At 39.7% G+C, this 15,361-nt stretch overlaps 1 protein-coding gene across 1 annotated transcript; it reads left to right on the top strand.

Annotated features, from left to right (window-relative positions):
- The first annotated feature begins 6,224 nt into the window (after positions 1-6,224).
- On the top strand, positions 6,225-14,946 carry DNAJB4 (DnaJ heat shock protein family (Hsp40) member B4). Its single transcript, XM_008925954.3, has 3 exons — positions 6,225-6,533; positions 8,775-9,349; positions 10,938-14,946. The coding sequence occupies exons 1-3, from the start codon at positions 6,323-6,325 to the stop codon at positions 11,169-11,171; spliced, it is 1,020 nt and encodes a 339-aa protein (XP_008924202.1). The 5' UTR covers positions 6,225-6,322; the 3' UTR covers positions 11,172-14,946.
- The last annotated feature ends 415 nt before the right edge of the window (positions 14,947-15,361 follow it).

Here is a 15,361-nt window from a genome sequence, read left to right as displayed (position 1 = left end):
GGCAACACTTAATTGCTTGGAGTTTGTAGTAGTGTGGTAAATAGGTGTAGTTAATAATGGGAGGGAACCTATGAAATGTTCTGCATGATTGGCATTGTTCCTGCTTGACCAATCAGCTTGAATAAGAATCCTTTTACAGAAGCTATGTGGGTGGGAACTCAAATGGCCACCGAAAATCTAAGTAAAGGAGTTGAAAAGCACTTGTGGAATCTGTATTCTTTCAGAAGAGGGAAGCCTTAATCTATAGATGAAAATACTTTCTGTGTCGCTTTGTGTGGCCACTCTTGGGATGTTTCCTTTTGTGTTTCTAGCGCTGTCTGGTACTTGACAGTCAGTTGATGTGAAGTAGTTGCTGGAGTTCCCAAGAGGGAGTTGGTTGCCTTTTCATCAGTGCAGTCCCCGTGGCTGAGCCCTGAGATCGCTGCTGACTTGCAGGTGGCTGTTCGGTCCCTCCTGGTGCTGCAAAGGTAAAATGGGGAAAGTTCTTCCACGTGTGTGTTTGTCCTTCAGCTGTAGTAGAGATTAGGACTTAGTAGAAGGAATCAGGTATGAGAAAACAATTTCTTTATGTTAATGCCATTTAAGTTTGCTATGCTGTGATGACGGTTCAGTGTGCATGTGTTAGCAGTGTCCTGTTTAAGATAACTGTAACCATATAGATATGAAATCTACTTGATTTTAGTTTTTCTTTCTTCTTTTTCTATTATTTTATGTATTTCTGCGTAGGTCATTATGTAAATATGGTGGGAATGAGAATTTTCTGAAGAACCCAACCTTTTAACTTAATAGTCACAAACTATAGTAAGTTTTAAAGTGTAAGTATGGTGGACATTATCAGTTGTGCACAGCATTTCTAACTATTGGGGTATTGTTACAAAAAGCAACAAGAAAAATAAAACTAACTTCATAAATTATTTGCTGACAGCACCTGCTGTCTTGTCATGTAGACTTTTCCAAATAAAATAGAAGGCTACGTGAATCACAGGCTTAAAATTTCATTTTGAAGATTGAAAAGTGGTAACAGTATATCTCTGGGCGATAGCAGTATGCCTTTTTGAGATTTAACACTTGAACTTGAGCTGTAAATTCGTGTAGACTCTGGAATGCATATTTAAAGTAAGCTTTTCCACCTAAGACCTTAAAAACATGTCCTTTGGCCTGTTGGCATGAGCAGAACTTCATGCATGTTCCAGTAATACTATAAACATTGTTTTGAGACAGATACTGCCAATAAAAAATAGAAAATGTAGGGCTGATGTAACTTAAATATAATTATTTAATCGTACATTTTTATGTGTAATTTCACTTTCTTTTTTGATTATTAATTTAGAGGTAAAACCAGCCCCAGTATCCTTATGTAAAGTTAACTTCTTACTTCCATCACAGTTAGCAGAATGTCCCACAGGCAGCTGAGGAAGAATAATAAATCAAATAATTGTTGCTTCTGTTGTAAACTCCCAAATTTATTTCTGAATGTGATACCAGCTACTGAATAGTTCTGTAGTGAAACTAATGAATTCATGAATGGGGTTTGCATGGTCAAGGTCGTAGTATAAAGTATATAAAAATATAAACATACCTCACAGTTAAAGATGGTGGGGAGAAGAGTCATTGTCAAAATATTTTTTTTTCTTTTTTCTTCCCTGGGAAAATAATGGATGATCTTACAGGAAACTTTGATTGTGTATGGGTGTGCTTTCTTCAAACCGTCGTAGACAAATATAAATTTATTCCATTCATGAATGTGGGTTTGCAAATATTATGATAGTTAATTGTGAAAGCTTTTCCTGGGGAGGGATTTGGCTGCTCTGCCTTGACATTTACGTGCACATGTGTATTTATAGTTGTGATCTGTCTGGAATTTGCCTTTGTGGTTTTGTTTGCTCTTTAACTTGTTCTGTGATTTAGTCCTGTCCTTCTCAGTTTTGTTTCTGAGGTTTAATAGGTGAGGAATGCAGAAGAAATGGCTTAATTTAAAGGAAGTATTGAACACTGGACTGTAAACTTTGTCATTGCATAACAAGAGTACCATGACATTACCCTAAAGTAGTTTCTAAGAACAGGAAGGCACGTCTGAGGCTGCCCAGTTTCGCAGAAAATGGTTTTCCAGAACTGACTATAAGTAAAAGCTGCAGAGATACCACTTGATACTGGAGTGCTGATGATAACATTTTTCTGTGTATGCTGAAATGGAATGTAGCTGTTGTATTTGAAGGCTGTATGAACAAAGAACTGATGATACAGATGGTTGAGTCATAACTGATATATCAGTCAGAGATGTAGTTGAATTAGGAAGAAAGCTTTTGGATGGTGAAGGTTTTTATCTCTAAACATAATTGTTTTTGAGGTGGTTTCACAGCCAACTGGATTTGTGTGTCCAAAAAGGTACTTAGCACTCATTCAGGAGCAAGCTTAATGAAGTCTTAGGTTATGGGCTCACTGATTGATAGGTTGGTAGTCCAGTGACTTGCTTCTGGGAGGCTCGAGTAAGTTCCAGGGCACAGGGCAGGGCTGGGTGCTGGTAATGCTGCCCAAACCACATCCCAGCACCACCCCTCCTTCCAGTTAAAGGTGAAAGTCCACAGCGAAGGGGGGCACACATCCAGTGTGCCAGTCAGAACTGGGCACCAGCAGGGCTGCACACACTGCAGGGCCCTCAGGGACTGGGCATGAGGTGCCAACCTGCAGGCAGGGGTGACTGAAATGCAAGGGCTCTGGAAATGGCCTTACTGACAAAATGCCCTGTGGGGTTTCCAGGTTCTGCTGCAAAAGAGGAAGACAAGAAGGTAGAAATGCAGAAACTTGTAAAGAACAAAATAATCCTATAAAGGAGTTCATATGTTGCACAGTAGGTAATGACCTTGTCTGGGTTTTGGGGGGACGCTTATTCAGGCATTTAAACAACAAGTATTCCAGCATATTGGAAGCAAAATCTTTTTTCAGTCTAGAAGAGTTTTTCCTAGGTGTATATGGTAACAGGGAAGACATGACTGTAGCAGTAAAACTAAATATTTACTTGTACTTTATTAAGGCTGTTATGTTTCCTGTTTACTTGAGTTTATTTGGAGGGACTGCAGTGCCAGTACATGAAGGCTTTTCCTTTTCTTTTGATAATAATTCTGAGGAGGAATATGGGATAAAATAACAAAATGAACAGTAAAGAATTGCAAATATCAGATATTTGGAGTTCTGAAAATCTGTGATTTATTATCTATCCTTGAAACTGCTCTAAAGAGAGAAGATTTGGAAGATGTAAAAACTTACCACACTTAGCAGATGGATTTCACTGTCTGAAGAAGTGCTGGTATGATCAGATATACCCAAACTGTAATTAGCATGATAACTAGATGTCCATCTTGTGCACACTAGTCTTTTAACAATAATGAACATTAAAAAAAGTTCTCCCTACTTCTAAGAGAGTCGCATCTCTTTGTTACAAATTGTTTAAAGAACTCAATAAGCATGTGAGAGGAACTGCAGCCTACATGTATTTCCAAAAGATCTCTGCTTGTAGGATAAAAGGAAGGTCTCAATGTGGAGAAAAAGAAGGAATATGCTTTCTGGAAGGAGATGTTTCAGTTACCCATTGACTCTTAGAAGATATGAGATTCCAGGCTATAAATTCATTCTGACAATGAAGATCTCGTGCAGGGCAGGAAGTAGAAGTAATGTAGTCATTGCTGTACATCCCACTCACAATCTTAAGTAATTTAGTTTTTAGGGAATATCTTACATAATTAGGGTATAACTCAGCACTTGGGCCAGAATAGCATGTCCCTCTCTATAGGGAGAGAAAGGATACCTGAACACTTAGTCACTGTGATTGTCAGCAAGCAGTGCCTGTGTGACTTTGTTACAGACTCTGTTCTGTAAGGATTGAAAATTAAGGTAAAGAAACTTTTGATTTGAGGAGAAATCCTCATTATTGTGGCTTTTAATGTAGCCTGTGAAATTAAATAATACGTTTTACAAAAGGGGGGGAGAGGATGGGTCAGTAAACCCTGCTTATTGCACTGCTTGAATATTCTTTTGATACTTAAAAGGAGACATGTGTTTAATGTAATATTGTCAAAAGCTTAAAACTGCCCAGTAAAACATACAAGTGCAGTAGCTCCTGAGGGAGTTGTTCTTTGCTTCACATGGAATCTGCTGAAGTCTTGTTGTAATTCCAGCTGTTGACCTGTTGCTTTCAGAACTCCACAGCGGAGAAAATTTTAAATTTAGGATGTGGGGTTTGCAGACTCTATCTGAAATACTAACTGTAAATTAACTAAAGTAGCACTTTCAAAATAAAGATGAGAAGGGTGATTTAGAGCTTTATTCCATGTGGAACTCAGCAACAGCTTCCTCCTTCAGCTGTAAAGATAATTGATTCTGTAACCTTGTGGCTCCCAGTGTGCCAAAAATGCAAGTAAGTCCTGAGAGATTTGGTGGCAAGGGGAGCTGATTCCTACTTTCAATACCCTTTGGCCTCTGTTACATTTGAAATAATATCTACATATATGCAAAAGTTCTTGCTTTCTCAAATACTCTGGTGAAATCTTGGCTTTATTCAATCTTCATCTTTTCTACCCCTATTCCAAAGGGGAGTGTAAAAAGCCCTCAATAAATAATTAAGCAAATCCTGGAATCTAGTAAATTCTACTACAGAAATTGGGAAACAATAGATACGATGTGAGGATTAGGGGGAATGACACAAGTTTAAAAAGAGAAAGAAAAGATACGGATCTTTTTCTAGAAATCTCTGGTTAAGGAGACATTTTCTGTCTCTTCTGAACAGCCCCTTCTAAGTTAGAGCAGGTCCTAGAAAACAACTTCACATATAGTGCTCCCTGAGTCAGAGGATTAATGGGTTTTATTGTTGGAAGGAAGGCAGTTGAGTTTAGTTGTCTTCATAGTAATAACTTCATAATTGAGCCTAGAAATGTCTTCATATGGGTAACTTCTAGATATGACCAAAACTGGTGTGTTTTAATACTTTGTTCCAGGGAGGAGTAATTTTTCAAACTGTATTAATCAGTCTTGAAGTTTATTCCCCTACTGATAAGCGGGGATAGTTTCTTGACCTATAGCTTTTAGCAGAGATACAAAAGAAATCTTGCAGGCTAAAACTTCATAGCGTTTTCCCTACAGAGCATGAGAAATACTTCAGTAGTAAAATTTGCACTGGATGTTGTAAAACAAATGTATAAGAACCAAATGTTTTTCTGTTACTAACATCTCATCAGAGGGAAGGTATTTGCTTGGTGTATTGCTGTACTTGCCTAATAGTCTCGATGTTTCCTCTTCTGTCGAAGAAGGCTGTGATGGGAGTTAGAGTTTTGGTCTGTTTTAATTTAGTGGTTCGAGTTGTGTTAAACAAAGTGGTATTTTTTTGCTCCGATTCATTCTTTCTGCTCAGTAGTCCGTGACTGCAGTCAGCTGTTTGTGTGGGGGGGGCAGCTCGATTTTATTGTTAAAGAAATGAAGTTTGTAGTTGATTTGGGTGTAAAATACTTGCTAGCCTTTGCTGGCAAGGGTACAAATGCCCGTTGATATATTTGGAAGGCGGTTCTGTACCGCTGTCTCTATAGAAACAGTGAAGTAAAACGCTATAATTACTTCCTCTGGGCCGCTGCAGTTCTCTCTCTCTCTCTGGGGGCCAGTCAGTGTTTGGGGCTGGACGCTGTTGGTGAAAGGCCCTGTGGTGTCACTCTGATTTAACCTTTACACTTTGGAGGTTTGGGGAGGGAGAAAATAGCAGGGAGCGCTGGGGGTGCGCGCGCAGGAGCTGGAGCTGGGCCAGCGGGGAAGTGACGTCCGCGATTATTTGTGGTTCTAGAAAGAGCCGAGACACGTCGTGGGCATGGGAGGACTCTGAGGAGAGGGCTGTGCCTGCTGTGGGTGTCATCATTTATAAATGAGCAGCGGGGGAGGGAAGGAGGTACGGGAGAAGCTGCCCAGCGTTTCTAGATGGATCGGAGAGTTTGCTGATTTACGGCGGTGCCGTTTGTTTGGATTCCGGATTTGATTTGTGTTTTTCCTCCTCCAGCATCTCCACCTTGCTGAGACACTGGACGCTGCTCTCTTTTATAGCGAGGAAAATCTGAACTCCTCCGACACTCAGGATGGGGAAAGATTATTATTCTATCCTGGGAATTGAAAAAGGGGCTTCTGACGAGGATATCAAAAAGGCTTACAGGAAACAAGCGCTGAAATGGCATCCGGATAAGAACAAATCTTTGATTTGTGTTTTTCCTCCTCCAGCATCTCCACCTTGCTGAGACACTGGACGCTGCTCTCTTTTATAGCGAGGAAAATCTGAACTCCTCCGACACTCAGGATGGGGAAAGATTATTATTCTATCCTGGGAATTGAAAAAGGGGCTTCTGACGAGGATATCAAAAAGGCTTACAGGAAACAAGCGCTGAAATGGCATCCGGATAAGAACAAATCTCCCCACGCAGAAGAAAAATTCAAAGAGGTTGCAGAAGCTTATGAAGTGCTGAGTGATCCCAAAAAGAGAGACATTTATGATCAGTTTGGGGAGGAAGGTACGTATGTCTCTGTATTACTCTGATCAGTTAATTTCATTATGTGGAATGAAACAAAACATAGAGGAAAACACAGTATGTGTTGATTTTTAGGCAGTGTATTTGGCTCGTCAATTTTTTTTAAATGTAAAATGCATTGCTGGGTTTTAATGCTGATACAGTTTTACTTTCTTATTTTAATTTTTTTTATTTTATAAATCCCAAGTACTTAACGGGCAAAAAGTTACTAAACAGAAAAAGTTTGTATCACTCATAAATAGCTTTCTGGATCTTTTACCCTACCAGAGCACTTTTGAGATGCAGTTCAAAAGAGATGTATTCTTTTTTTTATATTTTTGCCTGAGGGCAGTCTGCTTGATCCAGGCAAGGCAGTCCTTCTGAGCAGAAGCCCAGGTGTCCAGTCTGTAGTTGTCCTTGGCTTTGTGCCTGGAGAGGAAAGAATTTGGCTGATGTCACGAAATACCAGAACAATTTTTTAGCTTTAATTGTAAACAGTGATAACATGCCAAGAGAATGAGGCCTCAGAAATGTCATATTTATCCTAAAATGGTTATCTGGAGAGGATGGCTTTTTTTTTATTTTTGACCAACATGACTTTCAGTCTTATGATTGAGCAACAGAGGAAGTCATTAACATCCCTTGCCATAAATGTATGGTATCAGAAATTCCATATGGAATAATGGCTTCCGTTGTGACAACTGTCTGCTTGTTGCTGTTCACTCAAGGCCATGGGTTTTACTGTTATACAGGAGGACACTGAAGTAATTTGTTACCATTATAAAGGCACTTTGAAGAAAGGTACAAAGTGTGAATTTTTAGAGTGGTGTATCTGGAGGTATCTCCTCATGCCTCAGTTGCTCTCTGAGCTCTTCAGTTGCATCTGAGAGTGTAATTAGTAGTTGTAAGGGAAAGGCAGAGGGTTGGGTTTTGTGGGAAGGAGGAAAGACTGTGTTTACACAGCCAAGAACTTGATGTACCTTCAAGAACTTTTGGCCAGCTATTCCAGGAGGTGTCCTTCTGCTGTCACAGATTGAATCCCTGATCTACTTGTTTGACATTAACAGTGCTGTGACAGAAGGATTTACTACATGGTGCTAAGGACTTCTGATATGATCTGGTGTGAGATGGAGAAGGCATTCTGATGTCTTACTTGGATACTCTTGGTACCTGATATTTAACTTATGCATAAAAGGTCTAGAACACTGAGACAAAAAAACCCCACAAACTTTCCTCCTTCAAATTTAAGGTTTAGGGAATCCTGCTTCATTAATGTTAGCCTTCCCATTTTTGTGGCTGTGGAGGTAGGAGAGCAGCTGTAGTTCTGAGTTGGTCTAAGATTTAAAAAAAAACCAACCCACCAACCAAACAAAAAAACCCAACATTGTAAGTTTAGAAATAAAAGTCCCGTAAGAAGACTTTCAGTCTTTTTATCTTAAATGTTTGAGAAAGTATCGTGAAATGGTCAGAGTAGAAGAGCACTGTTACGAGGAAATAAAATACTTGATTGCCTGTTGGGAAAGAGGCATTGAAGAAAATTGATTTTTAGCTGGGTTTTGAATGGGAGCTCAGGAAGTACAAGGGAGTGTTTAGACAGAATTGTACAGGAAGTCTTAGCAGGAAGGAACAAGATGTAGATCTCTCCTTGCGGAAGATGAAATAGATACAACAAAGCTATTGAGAACCTTTTGATTTTTTGCACGGAGACAGTGATAGTGTACATAAGATTTTTGTACCCAAGTGGTTTGTAGCTGCTTTGATACTGAAAATGCATTGCAGGAAAACAGAGGTAAAACTAATTAACACTGAACTAATGCTGAACTATAGAGACTGTGCTAAATGTTGCATATGTGAGAGTGCATAATTTTCCCCAGAAGTGATCTTGTGGAAGGTTGCAGTTCCCTACAGACTTTGCAGAACAAGAAGAGATCAAGTCAAGCAGACCTGTCCTCTGCTAATTCGTTAAAATAACTAGTTTGAATCGTATGAAATAAAATTGGCAGTGTCAGAATACCTGCTCTTCTGAAGTCCTTCTAGAGCTTCAGAAACTTTGCTGCTGTTCAAGCTATTGAATTACTGGTTGGTACTTCATATTCTTATGGTGAGTCCTCATTGGAAGGAGACTTTTGACTCTACTGTGAATATCTTTTTGACTCATCAGTTCTGCTGTCATTACACTCTACAGTAGAAAAGCTTATACTAATACTCATTTTGGTTTTAACTTTGCTTATTTGTCTCCTTTAGGTCTGAAAGGAGGAGCTGGAGGATCTGATGGACAGGGCGGTACCTTCCGGTACTCCTTCCACGGCGACCCACACGCCACATTTGCAGCTTTCTTTGGGGGCACAAATCCTTTTGAGATCTTCTTTGGAAGGAGGATGCCTGGTGGCAGAGACACTGAAGACATGGAGGTGGATGGTGATCCCTTTGGATCCTTCACTACCTTCAGCATGAATGGTTTTCCAAGGGAAAGGAATACAGTTGGCAGCCAGTTACGTCGTAAACAAGATCCCCCTGTGATCCACGAACTCAAAGTGTCATTGGAAGAGATCTACCACGGCTGCACGAAAAGAATGAGGATTTCACGGAAAAGGCTTAACCCAGATGGCAGAAGTGTCCGAACAGAGGACAAAATTCTTACCATCGAGATCAAGAGGGGGTGGAAAGAAGGCACCAAAATCACTTTTCCAAAAGAAGGCGATGAAACCCCCAACACAATTCCAGCTGATATTGTTTTTATCATTAAAGATAAACCTCACTCTCATTTCAAGAGAGATGGATCAAATATTATCTATCCTGTTAAGATCAATTTAAGGGAGGTGAGTTTCTCTTTTGGAAGAGCTCTAAATGTTTGAAGTTGTTAACAAATGATACAATGGCTAAAAGCTGCATGGCAGCTGTGAAGTTTTAGGATTTGGGGTTTGGGTGTCTTTTTTTTTAATTAGAGTTTTGCTTTTGTCAATGTGTGGCTTAAGAGCACAGTCATTTATAGTGGAAGCAATAACTGTGTTGATAAAAATGGGGTATTATTTCCAAGCTGTTTACTGTAGAAGTGGAAGTGTACAAAGGTGGAAGGGTAAGAGCACAGGTGATATGTCTTAAATCTTCAGACATTACCTTTCTAGCTAATGATGTGTTAGGCAGAAGTGACAGACACATTAACAAATCCTATGTGGTATGCTCCTTGCTGCTGGGATATGATTGCTATTTCTGGAGGATAAAGCAGAAATGCCTTAAGTATTTTCGTTTCCAGCAAATTCAATGTCTCCCCTTTTATGTCATCATTCATTTCAGTGTGATTTCAAACTACACAGAGATTGATTTCATGAAGATAAATAATTGTGAACAGGTGTAAGAGGAGCTATGTATAACAACAAAAATGGTATAGCTTTTTAAAATTCCATTCCAAGTCAAAACATACTGGCTTTCTGAAGGAAAAGTCAGAAAGGCAACTTCAGAGTTCTTAAGAGTCTGGAGCCTCAACATAATCATCATTTAAAAGATAATGTGGCTGCGTGTAATGTATTTTTTCTTCTTAATTAGTATCAGGTTAAGAAGTAAACTCTTGCTTGCATTATAAGCTCTTTGTGTACATTAGGCTCCCTTCTTAAAGGATTCTGAACTAAAATAAGTGTGAACTAGGGTGAAGCACTTGAAGTAGTATGAGGGAGGGAGAAGAGACTATTTAATGTTAATGTGGGTAATACAGTTTCTTCATAGATAAAAACCTATTTAGACTCATTACATTGTTATGTAAATTGGACATTATCAGTGTAGACTAAGTGTGCTGAATCAAGTGAAGCTAGAGGAATCAAAATCTTATTATCAGAGATCCTAGTACTGAAAACAAACTGTTGGATTAAGCAGGAGGTTTAATGTTTTAATTTTGGTTCACCAAAATAATAGTTAGTTTTTGTTTGAGTATCACAAATATTCACTGAACACAGCTCTGAAATTGGATATGCTATTGCTTATAGACACTCAGATGTCTTTCTGCAATTTGATACAGGTTGGTAGTGTATTAGAATAACCCCCTGTGCAATGTAAACACACAAAAAATGAAATGGGATTCTGAATTTCCAATGGCAACTTAGAAGACTGACATCTCTAGAGAAGTATGAGTGAGGATTTCCACTCTGCTCAGCTCCCTTATTATTTGATGAAATCTCTGAAGGACATATAAGCTCAATTACCCTCCAGTGGACATTGTGTGAGATTTGTAAATTCAGCGATTGAAACCTTCTCTTTTTAAAAAAGGAACACTATATTTGAATTTTGGCATCTCAGTAGTGCACACTAGAAACACTGTTTAGGATTTTAGTCACTTCTAAATAATCTAAATTCACTTGAAGGTACAAAAGAAGTTCTGACCAATTTGTTTTTCTCCTGTTATGATCTTTTTTTTAGGCATTGTGTGGCAGCTCTTTCAACGTGCCAACCATAGAAGGAAGAACCATACCCATGACAGTAAACGAAGTGGTAAAGCCTGGGATGAGAAGAAGAATTATAGGATATGGTTTACCACTTCCCAAAAATCCTGACCAACGTGGAGACTTAATTATAGAGTTTGAAGTGATTTTCCCAGATAACATTTCTCCAGCATCAAAAGAAGTACTTAGGCGAAATCTTCCAGTTTCATAAAATGGAAGACTGTGTATGTCAACAGATTAAAATAGGACACTGGAAATGCAGAAGACTGGCAAGTCTGTGCTTTAAAAGTGCAATCTGTAACAACTAGTGGAATCTTTGTTTCTTTTTGTTTTGTGGGATGGGTGGGGGGGAATACTGTAATGCTGCATGAGAAGAAAAGGATTCAAGTACAAGTCATACAGGTGAATTCTGCAGTAAAATTTACAGGGAAAACCACTCATTTTGTTTTAATCTTCCTAATCAACAAAATTTATTCATTATTTTGCTTAATATAAAATGCAGTAATTTTTTACAAAGCCAGTGCATATTTCTGATACAGTACTTGAGCCTCCAAGTACTTTCTTTCTTATATCCTTACCCTGTCTGTAACATTACACATTTATACAAAAGTTGGAGATAGTAGTAGAAATACACAAATATATAAACATTTAAAAGAGCAAAACATGAAAGAGATCATTTTAGTATGTTGCCTTCCACTGCACAAAGCATAGGCTGGAAAAATCAGGTTGGACTCCTGAACCTCCCCCCAGTGCAATGAAAGCCTTCTCTTTATTGCCCCAGGAATGTCAGGACTGCATTGTGAGTCTAGCAAAGGGCAGATGGCTTGAGGAGCCAGAGGAGCCATTTGCTGTGGGACAGTTCCTCAGCCTTCAGGCAGCACAGCAAGAAGGGATTCCACAAGTAACAAGTGGGCCTGCTGTCAGATGGGGCAGGGGAGCCGGTGACAACACGGAGAAGGCTGAGTTACTCTGTGCCTTCTTTGCATCAGTCTCTACCAGTAAAACAAGCTGTGAGGAATTCCAGGTCCCTGAGACCAGAGGGGAAGTCTGGAAGCTTGGCAGTGGAGGACCAGGTTAGGGTGCACTTGAACTGGAAGCCTGTGAGTCTGACAGGTTGCCCCCAAGTGTTGAGGGAGCTGGCTAATGCCACTGCAAGGCCACTCTTACTTATCTTTGGTCATGGAGATTGAGAGATGTTCCAATAGACTGGAAAAGAGAAAATACCACTTCTCAAGAGGAACAAGAAGGAAGTTAGTCAGCTACACCTCAAGCCATGGTAAAGTGATGGAAAAAAATCCCCCTGGAATGCATTTCCAGAAGGTGATCAGGAATATTCAGCATCAATGTACAGTCGGGAAATCTTGCTTTACCAATCTCATTGCCATCCCCAATGAGCTTTGGGGATGGCAGGAGAACAGTCCACGTTGTTTGCCTTTTACATCTGGAGGCAGACTCATAAAGTACATGTTAGATGAAGTGGAAAGTGAGGTGGATTTAAAAGCTGGCCAAATGAAGTGGGCACAGGGGCTTGTAATCCATGGCACAAAGTCCAGATGGAGACAAGTCAGTCCTGGTGTACCCTATGGCTCAGTACTGGGGCCAATACTGTTCAGCATCATTAATGACCTGAATGATGGGATGGAGTTTCCAAACCATATAAAATGTGGGAGGAGTGGCTGATGTACTGGCTTTCAAAGGGACCTCAGCAGGCTGGAGAACTGGACAGAGGATTCTCACAAAGTTCAGCAAAGGGGAATGCAAAGTCTTGCTCCCTGAGGAGCAGCTGACCAGCAAACTCAGCAGACTGACTGTGAGCCAGCAGTGCAGCCTTGTGGCAACAAAGGCCAGAGCTTTGCTAGCAGATGGAGGGAGGTGATCTCTGTCAGCCCTGAGGAGGATACAGCTCGAGTACTGGACTCCCCAGTCCTTGGAAGATACAAATTTAGTGGAGTGGCTCTAGCACAGAACCATGTATGAGAGGCTGAGATAGCTGGAGCTCTTCAGCCTGGAGGAGATCTTGGTACCTGATGTGAGGGAATGAAGATAGAGGAGCCAGGCTCTTCTCAGTAGCTCTCAGTGACAGGACTAAAGGGACACCAGTTAATACACAGGGGATTCCATCTGAACACAAGGAAACACCTTTCCACCGAGAGGATGGTCAGACACTGGAATGGGTTGCCCAGAGAGGTTGAGGAGTTTCCATCCCTGGAGATGCTCATAACCTGAGCAGACATGGTCCTGGGCAGCTGCTCCAGCTGACCATGCATGAGCTGGGGTGTTGGACTACGTCATGCCAAGAGGTTTCTTGCCTCCTAAATCATTCTGTGACCTTGGACTTGGCACTTTATTCACTAGCCGGTGCTCTGAGCCATGTTCTGCAAAGGAGGCTTGGCCCCAAGCTGGGGGGTACTCGTGACCAGGGCCTGGGGAGCAGGTCTGTGCTGGAGTGGAAAGCTGCACAAAGGACCCTCTAAAAGCATTTGGCTTGGGCAGGTGTTCAAAGATCACGCTGATCTCAAGCATTCATTATTTTCAGAGGCCAAATTTTACTCCCTTGAAGAAGAAGGAAGAGCCCAGGTCCTAAGGAGAGTTTGCTTAAAACACAAAGTGGGATAGGGGTTGCCCATAAACTTTCATATGCTTGAACTGAGTCTTTTTTGAATACAAAATGAGTTAGTTGTCTTTATAGTTTAAAAGATGCATAGAGAGATGGAGAGCCCTCTGTAATAGTCTAGTTTTATAATACAGTAATAGGGCTGGTTCCCTTGATTGTGGCATGGTATTGCTGAAAGAAATGCCTTGTGGGCATGCTTTATTACTTGAGTTTAAAACCATAATACAGTGCTTTAACAATACTTTCAAAGGGGGTTGTTTTTTTGTTGTTGTTGTTTTTTTCATAAGAAAATATGTAAGATTTGCTGTCAGCCTTTTGCCTGTGGAAATTTAGAAGTTACCTGCTCTCTTAAGTAGCTTAAGAAATAGCAGTGTTACATATGTGATTCTCTGCAGGAAAGTAGATCATATGGAAGTTGGGATTTAATTTACAATAACTGCTTATTGAGCACAAGAAGAATCCCATTTCTGTTACTCAAAGGAATAGAATTTCTGGGAGATATTGTTCAAATCAATTTTTTGACTGCAGATCTTTCCATGTCATATCAGTTAGTTGTAGTTCTAAATCCTACAGGAAGGAAACAATTGCTGGAGCAGTATCACAAAGAAAAAAAAAATTGCTGCTTAGTGCTTCTGCATATTGTTAACACTATATATTGTTTGTTCAAAAAATTTCCATTTCAGTATGTTCCGTATTGCATTTCTTATGTGGTTTTTAAGTAAAAAAATGTAAAGTTGGTTTTTAACATTCTCTTATATTTTGTTATGATGGTAAACGCTACGAGCTACACGACTTCAAAAGCGTATCATCCTAAAATACCTGTTTGTCAGTTTAAAAGCTAATAGAATCGAGCATTTTGTAATCCAGGATCTTGTAATGATAGTCCAAATTGTAAAAAAAAAAAAGTTACAGCAACTAGGACTATTTTTTGTAATTATCTTCAGGCAAGAGGAGTAGTGTTAAATTGAAGAATTGCAGTATCTTGTGTATTTAGAGGTGTATATAGATTATATATATATATGTATAGCAAACTAAACTTTTCCAACTGTTTTCAAGCTCAAAATATAAAACTTGTAGGACTGGTATGAAATAAATGCTTGTATTTCTTTTCTTATGGAGAGTTAACAAAGTATATGTTTCAGAAAACAGCATGTAGAACTACTTCAAAATATGAGAGGAAGCATTAATATCTTATCTAATCCAGGATTCACAAAAAATAATATTTTTCTAATCAAAAATGTGCTTAAAAGCTATGTTTTAAAACCCACTTGATTATTTAATAAAGGCTACTTGGGAGAAGGAAGCAAGTACTCAGTCACCTGCTATATTTGTAACTACTGAAATACATGGAAATAAAATGGTCATTCATGAAGTTGGGATGAGGAGGATTTTTGGTCTCCTGGAGGCTGCTTAGGTGCCATTGAAAGTAAAAGTCATTTAGTTGCTTTGAAGTTCATCCAGCAAAGCTATGAAAAGCTCTGCTTCTAAAGATCCTTTTTTAATCTCCCCATCATCAGTCTTTAGGGTAACCTCAAGCTGTTGGAAAGTAGGGCAGAGCTCCATTACAGCCATTCCACAGCCGTGCAGTGCAACTCCCACTGCTCCACAGCAGGTTTCTGATGTCCTGAGGGGACTGGTGTTCCCCTCTCCTGCTGAGCCAGTTTTGTATTAGCTATGCTGAAAGCTTGTTGAAGCCTGTTTGTGGCTTGTTGAACAAATTTACTCCGTTCCTTTCTAGCATGGTGCATCTTATGTGCTAGTCTTACTCACTGGTAACATACTTGAGA

This window comes from Manacus vitellinus, unplaced genomic scaffold (assembly GCF_001715985.3).
Source record: "Manacus vitellinus isolate BGI_N305 unplaced genomic scaffold, ASM171598v3 scaffold_67_pilon, whole genome shotgun sequence".
Lineage (NCBI taxonomy): Eukaryota > Metazoa > Chordata > Aves > Passeriformes > Pipridae > Manacus > Manacus vitellinus.
The sequence above is the reverse complement of the archived record's forward strand: the minus strand, read 5'-3'. Positions and strand labels throughout refer to the sequence as shown.

Coding starts and splice junctions, on each gene's coding strand:
- DNAJB4 (XM_008925954.3), top strand. CDS start 6,323: ATGGGGAAAGATTATTATTCTATCCTGGGAATTGAAAAAGGGGCTTCT. Junction 6,534..8,774: donor TGATCAGTTTGGGGAGGAAG/GTACGTATGTCT, acceptor TGTCTCCTTTAG/GTCTGAAAGGAGGAGCTGGA. Junction 9,350..10,937: donor TTAAGATCAATTTAAGGGAG/GTGAGTTTCTCT, acceptor TCTTTTTTTTAG/GCATTGTGTGGCAGCTCTTT.